Source organism: Ictalurus furcatus, chromosome 15 (assembly GCF_023375685.1).
Source record: "Ictalurus furcatus strain D&B chromosome 15, Billie_1.0, whole genome shotgun sequence".
In the NCBI taxonomy this organism is placed as follows: Eukaryota; Metazoa; Chordata; class Actinopteri; order Siluriformes; family Ictaluridae; genus Ictalurus; species Ictalurus furcatus.
Genome location: NC_071269.1, coordinates 16,922,769 through 16,936,015, shown reverse-complemented (window position 1 = coordinate 16,936,015; position 13,247 = coordinate 16,922,769). Strand labels below are relative to the sequence as shown.

The window sequence follows — 13,247 nt, the reverse complement described above, 5'->3', positions numbered from 1 at the left end:
TGACTGTCAAGAACAATATACTGTGTAATCACTGTAATTTCCACTCATCTAGCTTTATTTGAGAACATTTCTTCTCACCACTCAGCATTTGCCTCAGAGTTGGTTTCTACTGTGTGGTAGCAGTGAATTCCCAGTGCTAGCTATTTCATCTGGTTACTTTTACAAAGATGCTGTAGTCCCTCCCTTGATATTTCAGATTTTAAATCCATAATTCATTGCGAAATATGTTCAAGTCACTGTCATTTTGTGTTATCTCTTGACATGACAATGTACAGTAGGCTTACTTATTGTATGTAGGTACCCGAGCAATTTTTTGAGTACTAGTATGAGTAAATGAGCATGGTATCAGGACCAACACATAATAGCAGTATCATTACTGTTGCATCTCTAAATCAGAGTAGTGTTGCAATTCAATGTTTCAAGTCCATGTTTTCCCAAAAGTTAGGCATCACTGCATAAAACCTAGCACAATCTACTACTTGTATGCTCCACATCTCTGCAATCAGTAGAGACTACACATTAAATGGTCATTAGTGCCTAGTGGCATATGGCATGAGCAATGATGTATAGCCTTCAGAGAACCCTTAACCTGGTTTATCTGGGCCAGTGGAGCAAGTGCTTTGTGCCTACATAATGGAGGCATCGAGGAAGGGAGTGCCCTACTTGGCTTCCGCAGTGACATTAATTAAATACATTAAGCATAGTGCTTCATTGCCACACAGGGAAATAGAACAAAGAGGGATCTGTGTTCTGAGGATGAAGAGATTGCAACGGTCAAGCATAGTCTATACAGAAAATGTATATAAGTGAATAGTTTTATTCACTTTAATTGGGAGTGTAGATGAAAATATCATGTATTAATTCATTCATCTTCAGTAAGTGCTTCAAGGTAGCAGTAGATACCGAATGTGTGTATTCAGGGTGTGAAGATACCCTCGATGAATCCATAACAGGGCCCCATACACGTAGACACTCAAACATTTATTCTCCCCCATGGTTAATTTTAGAGTGGATAATTTAGTTAATTTAGTGTAGCTAATTCACCTACCAGCATGTTTTTAGGAAGTAGGAGGAAACCAGACAACCCAGAGGAAATCAACACAGACAATGGTTAACATGCAGAGGAACTCCACACAGACAGTAACCTGAGCTCAGGCAGCAACGCTTCCCACTGAACTACAGTGCTGCCCAGAGTTACAGGAAAATATCAATAATTTAATATTATTTATATATTACATAAAAGAAAGCCTTCTTTTTAATTACATGAAGAGCTCCAGAGTACTTTCACTCTTACATGGTGAAGTGATTGGGAAAAAGTGAAAAAAAACAAAAAAAAACTGGAGTGACTGAAATCTGGAGAAAAGCCTGCCACTATCAAGATACTTTATCCTACAAGTGTCATTCAAATAACTGTTATTTCTCTGGGAGAATCTGCAGCAGCTGAAAAATGTTATTTTAAGCAACATTTCATTTTTCTGCCTGTAACATGACACCTCTACCCTTATGAAAACATAAATATATTTATCAGTGGATAAATGTTTTATTACCTTTCTTACCTTGACGAGACTTTCCACAAAATCATGCTAGGTAAATAAAGAGCCAGTTAAAAAAAAAAAAGTCCATAAAACTGGTCAGACTGCCTAATGCCTAAATGTTTTATTCCTCTTATACCACAGCAATTTGTGATCGATTCAAATTTTTATTTATTAACAACAACATGCTTTTTTTTTATCCATTTATAGTTATGTTTAATTTTGTCAAACATCCATGTGATAAGTTAGTTTCTGTTTGTCATGAAATCTGAGTGCAGACGGATACAATTGCAGTTAAAGCTTTATTTAGAGAGGAAGGCAGACAAATCCAAAAAAAAAAATTAAAGGTAAGGTCAAGGTCATAAACTGGCATGGGGCAGGCGATCAGCAAGCAGAGTACACTAGAACACGAAAACCGAAAAAGTAAACAAAGTCAAGAAACCTGAAAAACGAAACTCAGAACAAAGGTTTGGTATGAACAGGCAGATAGACACTGAACGACACTTCGCACAGGACAAAGACATACGCAGGTTTAAATATGCAAACTAATCAACGGGATACTGAAAGCAGGTGTGACACACGAGGGCGGATTTTCTTCCTGTGGTGAACACTGTTCAGTTTTTGCCTGTGGGTAGTTTAAGTAATGTTATCTCTTTTTCCTCATGAACACAGCGTAGATAAACAAGACCACGTGAAGTGGTGAGAATGTCAGAGACATATCATGTGCCTTACACAAAATAATGAATCAGTTACTGCACTAAAAATGGCACATTTTTCTGGTACTCAAACTGTTTTTTCTATTCTACGCAAATTATGTTCTCTAGAAAGTTGTCGATAAATACTGATAATACATTTAAGATCAAAGTATGACTCATATTAAGATAAGAAAACAAGATAATTGCTACACATCTCAGGGTCCACACGTGTTATCTGGAGAGAATCTTACAGACAGGGAAAGACACACAACGCGAGACTCACACGAAACCTAAAAAAATTTAAGGAATAAATAAAAAGAGGAACTCAGACATCTTGCTTCTCTTTGATCAGTTTCATTTCTGTTAATAATGAAAGCTATCACCATCATCTGAAGTAACCAAGATCACATCAAAAGCCAGCTGTATATTGCAACTGCAATTAAAAGATGACAAAAATATTATACCATGATTCTTGAAGGCATCTCTATGCTACACAGCGGGTATCACGATATATAGGTTTGCCTACAAACTGCCAGCAATTCAGTAGTGTTTCATTTAACCCTTTCTCACAGTACACTGTAGTTCCAGTCTGCCCGAGTAATGGAAATCAACTTATCAGACATTTTCAATCAGTATAAACGAATGAATTATTTAATTGCCGAAAGTATGTTATAAGATTAGTCAGGACACTGTTGTGTTTCTGTGTGTAGAGTATCATGACTGTGTTTTTTTTTAAATAATAAATTTGCTAAAACGTCTTACATTTGCTATAGTTAAATAGTTCATTTCATAATAGTTTTTTCTTTACTATTTTAAAGATTAGCTACAAAATTTAACATCAGATGAGTTGCTTCTAGTCAGTTTGTAATGATGTCAATAAATCAATGTCAATAATAAGATATTGTCCATGATATCTCCGAAAAGTGTACCGTGATATAATTGATCACAAGATCGATATTATATCGTCATATCACCCAGCCCTTCTGTGTCGAAAAGCAGGTCACTCAATAATAAAAACAGAAAGGATAATGTGCCATGCGCTGTCAGTAACACACGTGTAAACACAAGCCATTTTTTGGGGTTGAGTCTGCATACTTATTATATTATATACTTATTGTATATAATTTATTATTATGTGCAAAATCTAAAAATATTTTACATGTTCTTGCAAGAACTTGTACCAACTATATAAATAAGCTTATCTGGTTGTTTAAATACGAGTGGTATATATAATAAATGTAATCATGGTTTAAACACTGGACAGCTGAAAACAATGATGACACATTCGGAAAACAACCAATGACAAAACAGGGGCGGAGACAGAACATAACCATAACAAAATCACATGTCCAATGTAAACAAAGTCAATGTCATTGAAGACTGAAAAGCGTGCGTTTGCTAAGGGCTCGGCACCTGGCTCGTGCACGAGCATGCGCTTCAGTTTTCCAAGCACGCTGCAATACTGCAGTGCTGACTCAAGGGGAAATCATGACATCTACTAGGATTTTTTTATTAGCAATGTTGGCACCTCTGCAAAGGGAAAAAGTGGGTAATGTGAAAATCTAAAAATTTTCTGCTATATGGTACCGTCTGTCCTTATTTATTGCACCAATCAGAGATACCCTGCCTATAGCATTAGCAGACCCAGTCAGTATGCTACTAACCTCCTTAAGGTAGCTCGGCATGTTGTGAAACAGAATTAAATTACAAGCCATTTGAGATCAATTTATCTGTGTGACTAACCTGCAGTATATCAGTGAGTTGTAACTTTAGCACCCATAACAGGTTCTTTGGGTGTTTCTCAAAACTATAGAAAGCACAATAGCACAAAAATAAACTTCTTGTTAGCTGTAACCATTTGCTAAATGTCTCAAGCAGCTCCTTAGTTCAGTAGTCAGGGCACTGATCAGGGAGTCGGCCATTTTAAGGGCTGTCTCAATCACAAAATCCTTCCAGTGTACTGGAATATTTGCTCCCTAAAAAATCCCACAATGCACCACAAAAACCAGGGAGCATCGATGCTCACTATGTTCCCTTACTGGAAATGATGTCATGTTTTCTGAAGCCTTTCAGCTTGAAAAAAAAAAACAAAAAAACGGGGGATTAACTCTCCGGCTACAAATGTAAGGAGCTTGTTATTTTTGTTGTAGCTCTCAAATGATTACTTACATTAGCAATTTTTAACTTTATTTTATCTCATTTTTAAATGCAGGCACATTTCACATTAAAAAAATATTAACACATTTACTAAAGGTTAATATTTAATCTTTATGGAATAAATATAATAATTAAAGATAGGTTAAACCTTATGTTCTGTTTGGGGCGGATTGATCAAATTTATAGTCTTACTAAAAGTGAAAAAAAAAAAAAATTTGTAATAATTTTTCCAGCTTGATAATGTATGTATTGGCTCAATTTCACTCATGAACATAAACATTCTTGTGTATATTAACCATAATCATATTTTTCTTCCATATGTCACATCTGTACGTGCTTATCTGTCATCCATAAACATTATTTACATTTCTAATAACTAAAATGAATCATATAAGATACATTGAATATTTAAAAAAATTAAAATACATGGCCTGGGTCAATGGTGCACGCATCGCTAAGTAGCAAAGTAATATCATGAGGATTAAGTGTATTTTCACTCCAAATATTAGACCATAATATGCAGCGTGACCTGAGGGTTCATAAGGTTAACGTCTGCTGAATGCAGTCACTGAGTATGAAGAAGTGTGAATATGCATACTCATACCTCAATACAGTGGACACATTATGCTGCACTGTACTAACACAAATAACACACACTCACACATAGTGGTAATAGCCTAGACTCGTCAGTAGAACAGCCATATGAATAAATGCAGTATGACAGCCACATAAATAAATGCTGCTAAACATCCAGTATTTATTTCATGCTGCTACACTACACCAGCAGCCTGCATTGGCGTTTGACCCCGTCACTGACTTTTAACACAACATAACACCATGTTGCGCAACATGACGAGCGTCCCTGAGACTCATTGCCACCTGTCACACAAAAGCACAAGAAGAATGTCATGTGCATGTGCCTGTGCTGCTCAGATAACACTGAGTGATGAGTTTGACTTCATTTTTAGAATAGCTGAAATGTAGCTTTGCTTTCAGGAATCCCATAGCGCCATGAATTGTTGCTCTTTAACTGAACATCAAAACAATCAACAGTCAAATCAACATGTCTCTGGCACAACACTGAGATATGAAGTGTAGTCTAAAAATAAGTGAAGTGGAAATTTCTGTTGTTGAGTTCTATAATCCTGTACGCTGGATCTAAAATGACCTTCAACTTTGTAGTCAAGGTTATTTATTAGAATAAAGCAGTATTGTAGAAATCACAGCATTTTAAAGGGGCGGCTGTGGCTCAGGTGGTAGAGCGGGTTGTCCACTAATCGCAAGGTTGGCAGTTCAATCCCCAGACCACATGCCTCCACATGCCGAAGTGTCTTTGGTTGTAAGACACTGAACCCCAAGTTGCTCCCAATGGCAGGCTAGCACACTGCATGGTGTACGAGTGTGTGTGTGAATGGGTGAATGAGGAACAGTGTACGGAGCTTTGTAGAACCACTAAGGTTAAAAAGGCACTATATGCTGTAAGTGCAGACCATTTACCATTTAAATTCAAATGAGCACTAGATAATAGATTGTAATAAAAATTAAACACTGGTAAAAAAAAAAAAAAAAGTCAGCTGGTAAAAATTTACATATATGTATCATAATTGGGCCACAACTAACTCAACCCTGCATAACAAAGATAAGCTTTTTGCAATTTGTATGTAGAGTGTCTAAATCATTTTAGCATTACTGGATATTCGAATATATGCCAGTATATAACAATAACAGTATATAACAATTGTTTTTGTTCTTCACCACTGTATTCTGTATTTCCCATTGCCTTAAAAGGAACCCAGACTATGTGGACAGGGTTGCCAGGCCTTAACACCCAATAATTGCCCTTTCCTACTAAAATACCTTGTTAGAAACACATGAAATATGTTCATTACTTAATATTTAGTACATATTTTAACCTATGGAGGCCGCCATTACGTGAGATGCGAAGTGCACTCTTACTCTTTACGTTGATGACGTAAAATGGTTGCACTTGAGCTGTCAAAAGAATTAGCTACTACACCCCGTAGCAGGAAAAGAATGCCACAGTGTGCTACTTTTGGCTGTAATTTTCTAATTCTTGTGTGCTGTGACACAGGGGATATCTGTAAATATAATCAAACCTGTAAACATCTTGTTAGTGTGTTTTTCTGTATATTCTCATAACGTAAATCTCCTGTAAAATTAGCATAAAACGCCTAGCCAAGGCATACCCAAAGTAAAATTAAAGCTGGTCTTGAACCATTTAGAGCACATGCATGGTTGTGGTCTCTTTTGAAAGGTGGACTAAATATTTTTACATAATTGGATTGTTTGGACCTTTGCCAGTGTAACAAGGCTGTTATTGTCAGGATGTTATGGATCAGTGGATTACTATGAGGCTTCATATGAGGTGAGTTGCTTCTATTTCATAAGTGCTTGTTTGTATATCGGTGGTCTGACAGAGACATTGATTGTAGCTGCGGTTGTGATTGTATCTCAAAACTGTTTATATCAATCGAATCACAATAATCTTAACTTTCCAAAGATATGAGTACCTTCGTACACACAGAAGCTGTGTAGATAGCTGTGTAGATTTGCTCATAACATGGTGACGGTGCGCTGGCGGACCGTGGAAATTTTAACAGGATAAAGTATACGACAGCGAGATAATATTTGATAATCTCTAAAATTATTGATATTAGAATACGTTTCATCATAAAATGATAGCTTAATCCATATGTTTACCTTGAACAACAAACGCTACAGTTGATACACAGACATCATCGATTTTGCCCCACTCTTGCCTCCTCACCTCTCTGATTGTCTTCATTTTGATGTACATTTTGATTAATGTTTTCTATATTAGCTTCCTCGCTTATGTTGCACCCGGGTTCAAATGGAGAATCAAGACCGTTGCAACGATTTGACGTCACTACCCAGAATGCATTGCAACGTAAACAGCAATGACGGCCTACGAGTGCACGGACTTTTAGTATTTTAAAAAAACCCTGATATCTAGAGTGTTTTTGTATAGTGGATTTATATAGCAGATGTCACCGTTAATCTAATAAGCCATACAAGTTTTCATAGTTGGGGTTCCTTTTAATAGAATCATCTGAAATAAGTCAACTGAATGTGCTGAATTCTTAGAATGACTGACTGGCTACACTAGATTCAATACAACAAATGTCCTTTTCCACAAGGCTGTTACTGAAAAAAGGTCCACACAGAGCTGGGCTTTTTAACCACTGGCATTGTGGCAGTAACAGCAGACAAAGACTTGGTGTGAGTCAACCAATCAGCTAGTTCCCAGATTGTCTGGCCCTGGTATAGGTGCTATGCTACAGTGAGAGATAGAAAGTGGGGGTTGAGCATTTCTGGGTCTAGGCCAAATCCTAGGCACACTGTAGCTCCATTAAGAGTTCATGAAATGAGGCACGACCGGCCATATGAAACAGAAAATGGCAAGCATGCTAAATATGTGAATGAATCCAGACACTTCTGCCTTGGAGGTTCCTTAATACAAAATTGTCTTCCCTGTTTTACTTCAGATTCGAAGTGGATGATAGCAACATGTTTTAAGTCAAGACATTGCACATCACGTACGTTGGACAGCAAATATATTACAACAGCATGCAATTTTCTTAGATGACATTTTACAGCAAGATTATCACCCACTGGGACTGGAAATAAAAAACACCAATTTAAAGGTCAAAAGACTGAATTTTTGAAAAAGTAAGGTAGAGAATCAATATGGTGATCTTTTGCCAAAAAAAATGTCTGACAACATGAGCAAAAATCCCAATGAACGAAGAGTTGCCCTTTCACAGGCAGTAACTTTTTCTGTATTTCAGGGTCAGTCGGTTGGGACAGTGGCTGTTCTCTCATCAGCATTCCAGCCACAGGCACAGGGACAGACAGGACTTGTCCTTGATGAGACAGCATTCAGAATCGGTAGCCTTGCACCTGTTGACTCAAGTGGGATACTCCTCCACAGATGAGCAGACAGAAGAATTTTGCTCAGGGTCTCCTGGAGCCTGCTGATGTGTCAGTGTCTCCTGCTGTCTGTACATGTGTCAATCTCAAATCCCACTTAACGGTGCCTTCTTCTGGTGAGTTAACAAACAACTCAAGAGGGACATAATCTAACCAGATGGACTGGCTGAGAAGGTAAACAGCATGTGATTGTGTTACGCTGCCTGACCAGTTAGCAGGTCTGTCTGGTTGTCACTATCTGCTACAAACAGCTGCGCAGACTAATTTAATCCAGACTCAATTATACCTACTGCTGTGATGGGTTTTAAAGACTTTCATCCTTACATGATGGCCAATCATCACGGCCTGCGTTAAAGCATATGCTAGAAGCGTCCATGTTTGCCACTGATGACACATTAAGACTGGTACAAGTGTATTTAATGTCATGTTAAACCAAGCTAAGCATGAATGGTATTTCCTTCAGCATGGGAAAAAAAATCTGTGGACAATGACTGGGGACAGCCATTATTCTACTCCACAGCATACACAAACTGTGAACAGACATTGAAAACATGTGATTTAGAAAACAAAAATGGTAGTTTTTCTTACCCTCCATATGCTCCAAAAGTAAAACTCCTTTTCCTTTGAGCCATCTTGGTAAACAGGCTGAGCTCAGCATTAGAGACACACAGACATCAACAGAGATATGCACTGAGATGGAGGCACTATGCCTGTCTCACCGGACTGAACCGAGAGTGGCCAAGCATGAGTGTGAATGTGTTTGTGTGTGTGTGTGTGTGTGTGTGTCCCTTCTCTTCCACTCCCCTGACTCTCTCTCTCTCTCCCTCCCTCCCTGTCTGCCTCTCTCTCTCTCTTCTGTCGTTCTCTCCACCTCTCTTCGTATGTATGTTCCCTTTCCTCTATTTCTCTCTCCACCGACCACTTTTAGCCTCCGGTAACCAATAGCTGAAAAGGCTCTTTAAAGAAGCTCTGCAAACCCGACTTTGTAAATAATGTAAATGAGAGTTTCAGAATATAGGTGATTGCTACCATTAATGACACTAATGCCAAGACAGAAGACAAATAACAGACCGAAAATAGAGAAAACAGAGGTGGCTTTAAAGAAAAAGGCAGAACATCTAAAGTACATTAAATAAAATAGTGATATATTCACAAATCATTTCAAAAACCAGCTGGCCAAACAAAAGGGAGGAACAAACACAGTAAGCGGGAATTGTCTCCTCCTTTAGTCACTGCCTTGCTAAACAAAGTTCTCGATTCACGACACCCACTGTAGGCCGTTATTTCCCTTTTATGCTTGCACATTTGCAATAAATCAACCAGGAACAGAGGAAAGTGAAAGTAATTTTGTGTATTATTTCGTAATATGTGTTATTTTAGATATAGTAAGATAGAAGTTCTACTGAAGTCAACTGTTTAAAAACACACAAGTAGTGGAAAGTTTATTACACAATCTTTTTCAAAAGTCTCTTTGAACATCCTTGTATGTTAGGGATGTAATGCAATGTATCTATATCTGTCTATTTGTTAAGTGCTCAAAATATTCGTATCTGTTTTCAAATTCAGAAACCAAAAGTGGGTGTGGTCTGTACCAGAAGGTTGCTTCTTTCTTTTATTTTTCTTTTATGAGAACCCTACCACTATGCCCTGGAAGCATTGGAAAACACTGAAAAACAAACAGGGCTACCAGATAAATAAGTAATGTTTAACTCACAAATTAACAATCTGTTGAAAATAACTTCACTCAACTCTTGAACCAGACACCCTCATCTAAAGTGCCTGTTTCAAAAGAACAATCGCCCCCGAAAAAAAAAAAAAAATTCGGTTTTGGGGTTTATTACATTCCAGTTTGCTGGACTCACTATCAGAATCTACTTATCAAGCTGGGACACAGTGCTGCTGCAAGTCAAAATGAGGTCCTTTAAATGGTATTTCATTAGCGTGGGTCAATAAATATAAGCATAGGCCTATTTTTTTTGTTTGTTTGTTTTCTACAGAAATATGGAGTTTGAGTAAAGCAGTATTTAGGTCAGGCTGCTAGAGCAAACCACTGACAAAAAAAAAAAAACAGCTTTCAACATTCTGATTACTTTCAAGTCTTTTTGGACAGTTTTTGAGTTGGCGTGAGACTTTGCTGAAACCTGGCAAACCTGTCCATAAGCTTCCACAAGCTGTCTTTTCAAGTTCCACATGAAAGTAAAAACCTTGTGCTTGTGCAACTTTTTTGTTTCACCCTGCAGGATCTCAGTCCCAATGCACCCAGTCTAAAGCTTTTTGGCAAGCTTACTTGAAAAAAGAAGAAGAAGAAAAAAAAGAATAGTCCGCCAACTATTCATGTCTGTGTTTGTATTCATGTAGGGCACGTTATCTGTTCAACCCGAACACTGTATTCACATTCAGTTACATTCAGTACATAACAAAAACCAAAAGGATACAAATATTGTATCCCAAAACGATTCATCTTTCTTAGGGAGATATTCTCCATAAAATCTCTTACATTATAATAATTTATATTGTTGTTATAAGATGAGAGAGATAGTGGCCATGTATATATAACTAGCATGGTAGTGTACAGTGCTGCTTAGCTAAAAATAGATAGTTATTTGGTTTAGTTCTGGTCAGTAATGCAGTGTTCTTCTATACGTTAGATTTTGTTTTAGCATAGCTACACTATATGCTATTAAAATGGGTTGTTAATTGTAAACATGGTCTCCGGTTCGATAATCACATAAATGAAAAATTCATAACTAGATAAATACAGACAATATAAAATAATGAAATATGATAACCTGTGTCATTTTTCCATGAACCAAATGAGTTCATGAATCAAACCAACAAAATTCAATCACTTTAAATTGGTAGTTAGAAAGAACTGGCCTAATAAAGTAAATCATAATGTCCAACTCTACTGTCTCTATCTCTCTGTCTCTTTCTGTCTCTCTTCTACTGCATTACGTCTTTCTGCCAAAATACCAGCTCAACACTTTTGTTCCAAACAAAAAAAACAAAACAAGACCGAGCACTTCCTGTTTGCTTCTCACTGGCATGCTTTTTACCCTTCTATCAGAGAGAGATAGGCAGACAGACTTCCACAAGGACACTGAAGCTCAGATTCCTCAGGAACAGGCCTTCCTTTCTGCCTTGTGGTAGTTGGGGATGGTAGGTGGAGGGGGTGTTTGGCATTCAGATGAAGATTGAAAACTTTATTACCAAACTTTTCATGAATGTTCAGTGGTGCAAAAGCAAATTTCTATATCTTACATTCACTAGAAAAATTAAACAGCATGCACTCAGCTGACCACGTCATATATAAGAGCATCAAACACAAGGGCATAACCTGACCTGGCCATTCGGAGCTGTAACCCCGAAGATTTTTTCTTTAGCCCTGAATAATACTCCCCTTGGAGCGGTTTGTCACTACGTAAATGAACGTCAGTAAAAGAAGACGACAGTGATGTAATTTTGTATCTTCAGTGAATGTGTTGAGTGTTATAGTTTATCTTCATCCTTTATCTACAGGGTTTACAGGAAAATACAGGAAAATACTCATGTCTTAATGCCAAACAGTCAGTTAGTGTGAGGGAAAAATGGATATACACTGATATATACTCTCATGCTGAGCAGGAAAACAAGGTGTGCAAATGTCTATAGGACATTTAACATACTTTGCACGGCACTGTAGCAGCTAAACCCATACAATGATAGCTTAGTTGTGCCTCCCCTTGGCTAGCGACACCAAACTAGTTTAGTCTCATGTTAGATAGCCTAAAAGTTTTAGATTTTATCGGTCTGGTAGTCCTACAAACAACCAAAGCAAGTTTTATGCTAAATCCAACTTTTTGTCCAACTTTCACATTTTGTAAGCAAATAGCCTTCACATGCAAGAAAAAAAATGCATGGCAATCTATTTAGAAGTACAGTATGTTTTTAAAAGTTTTTTGATGGAGAAGAGTCTGGGCTCAGCCCCGGATGATTAACAGTCCAGCTAACACCCCTGATCAAACATATCATTTTTAGTACTTGCTGGAAATGCCATTAGAAATGACTACTATATGGTTCGCTCAGATGTGGAAGCATCTATATATTCTTTTTCTACCAACACATGTGGTCCAGTATAAATGCCAAGACGTGCAGCTCACTTCATAGATTCTGAATGGAGAATGGCATAGATCTGCACTTCATACTGCACTAAGGAAGTAAATACACAGCGAGTAGTTCATTGCCTGCATCACCAGCAGCTCAAGTCAAACTTCATCAGGATATATATATATATATATATATATATATATATATATATATATATATATATATATATGCCTAAGAATCACAAAATATCAGGTGAGCTAGTCAGTATATTAAATGATCACTTGCTCAAACATTTCATCTTTTGTCATCCTCCTATTGGGGGCTTTTAGACAAGCACCACAGCAGTGGTCACACTCAGAGATTTTAATTAAAACTTTCTGACACTGTCAGAAATTTGTTGTCACCTGTTTCTGATTGCAGTGGCGCTAAAATGGCTGCCAGGAAGCACATCACGATATATGTGTTCTAAGACCACTGATCTTTACTCAGGATTATTATACAATGTGTGATTTTTACCTGCGAACAAGACACTGTTTTCGAGCTTCATAAAGACACAATCCATCAGTTCAAAGCTCACCAAGAAACTTTAACAAACATATGAGGTAAATCTGAATTCAAACCCAATAAACACATTTATCAGGCATCTCACATTATAACAAACACCCTCCAAAAAGTGTAGCAAGGTTATTATAGCTTATGTCACTGGTGAAGAGCAGGACAGCTGAACTGTCAATGGGGAAGGTGGTGACACTCTGAGGCACCAAAGAATCTAATATTGCACACAACTGGGGAAAAGCTCCCAGCA

At 37.5% G+C, this 13,247-nt stretch overlaps 1 protein-coding gene across 11 annotated transcripts in view; it reads right to left on the bottom strand.

Annotated features, from left to right (window-relative positions):
• Positions 1 to 9,028, bottom strand: part of rap1gapa (RAP1 GTPase activating protein a) — a 91,202-nt gene extending 82,174 nt beyond the window's left edge. For all 11 annotated transcript variants that reach the window (XM_053642595.1, XM_053642596.1, XM_053642598.1 and 8 more), the window contains exon 1: positions 8,945 to 9,028. In XM_053642595.1, the coding sequence (XP_053498570.1) occupies positions 8,945 to 8,988 (44 nt within the window). In that variant the 5' untranslated portion in view covers positions 8,989 to 9,028. The remainder of the gene's footprint in view (positions 1 to 8,944) is intronic.
• Positions 9,029 to 13,247: the final 4,219 nt, after the last annotated feature.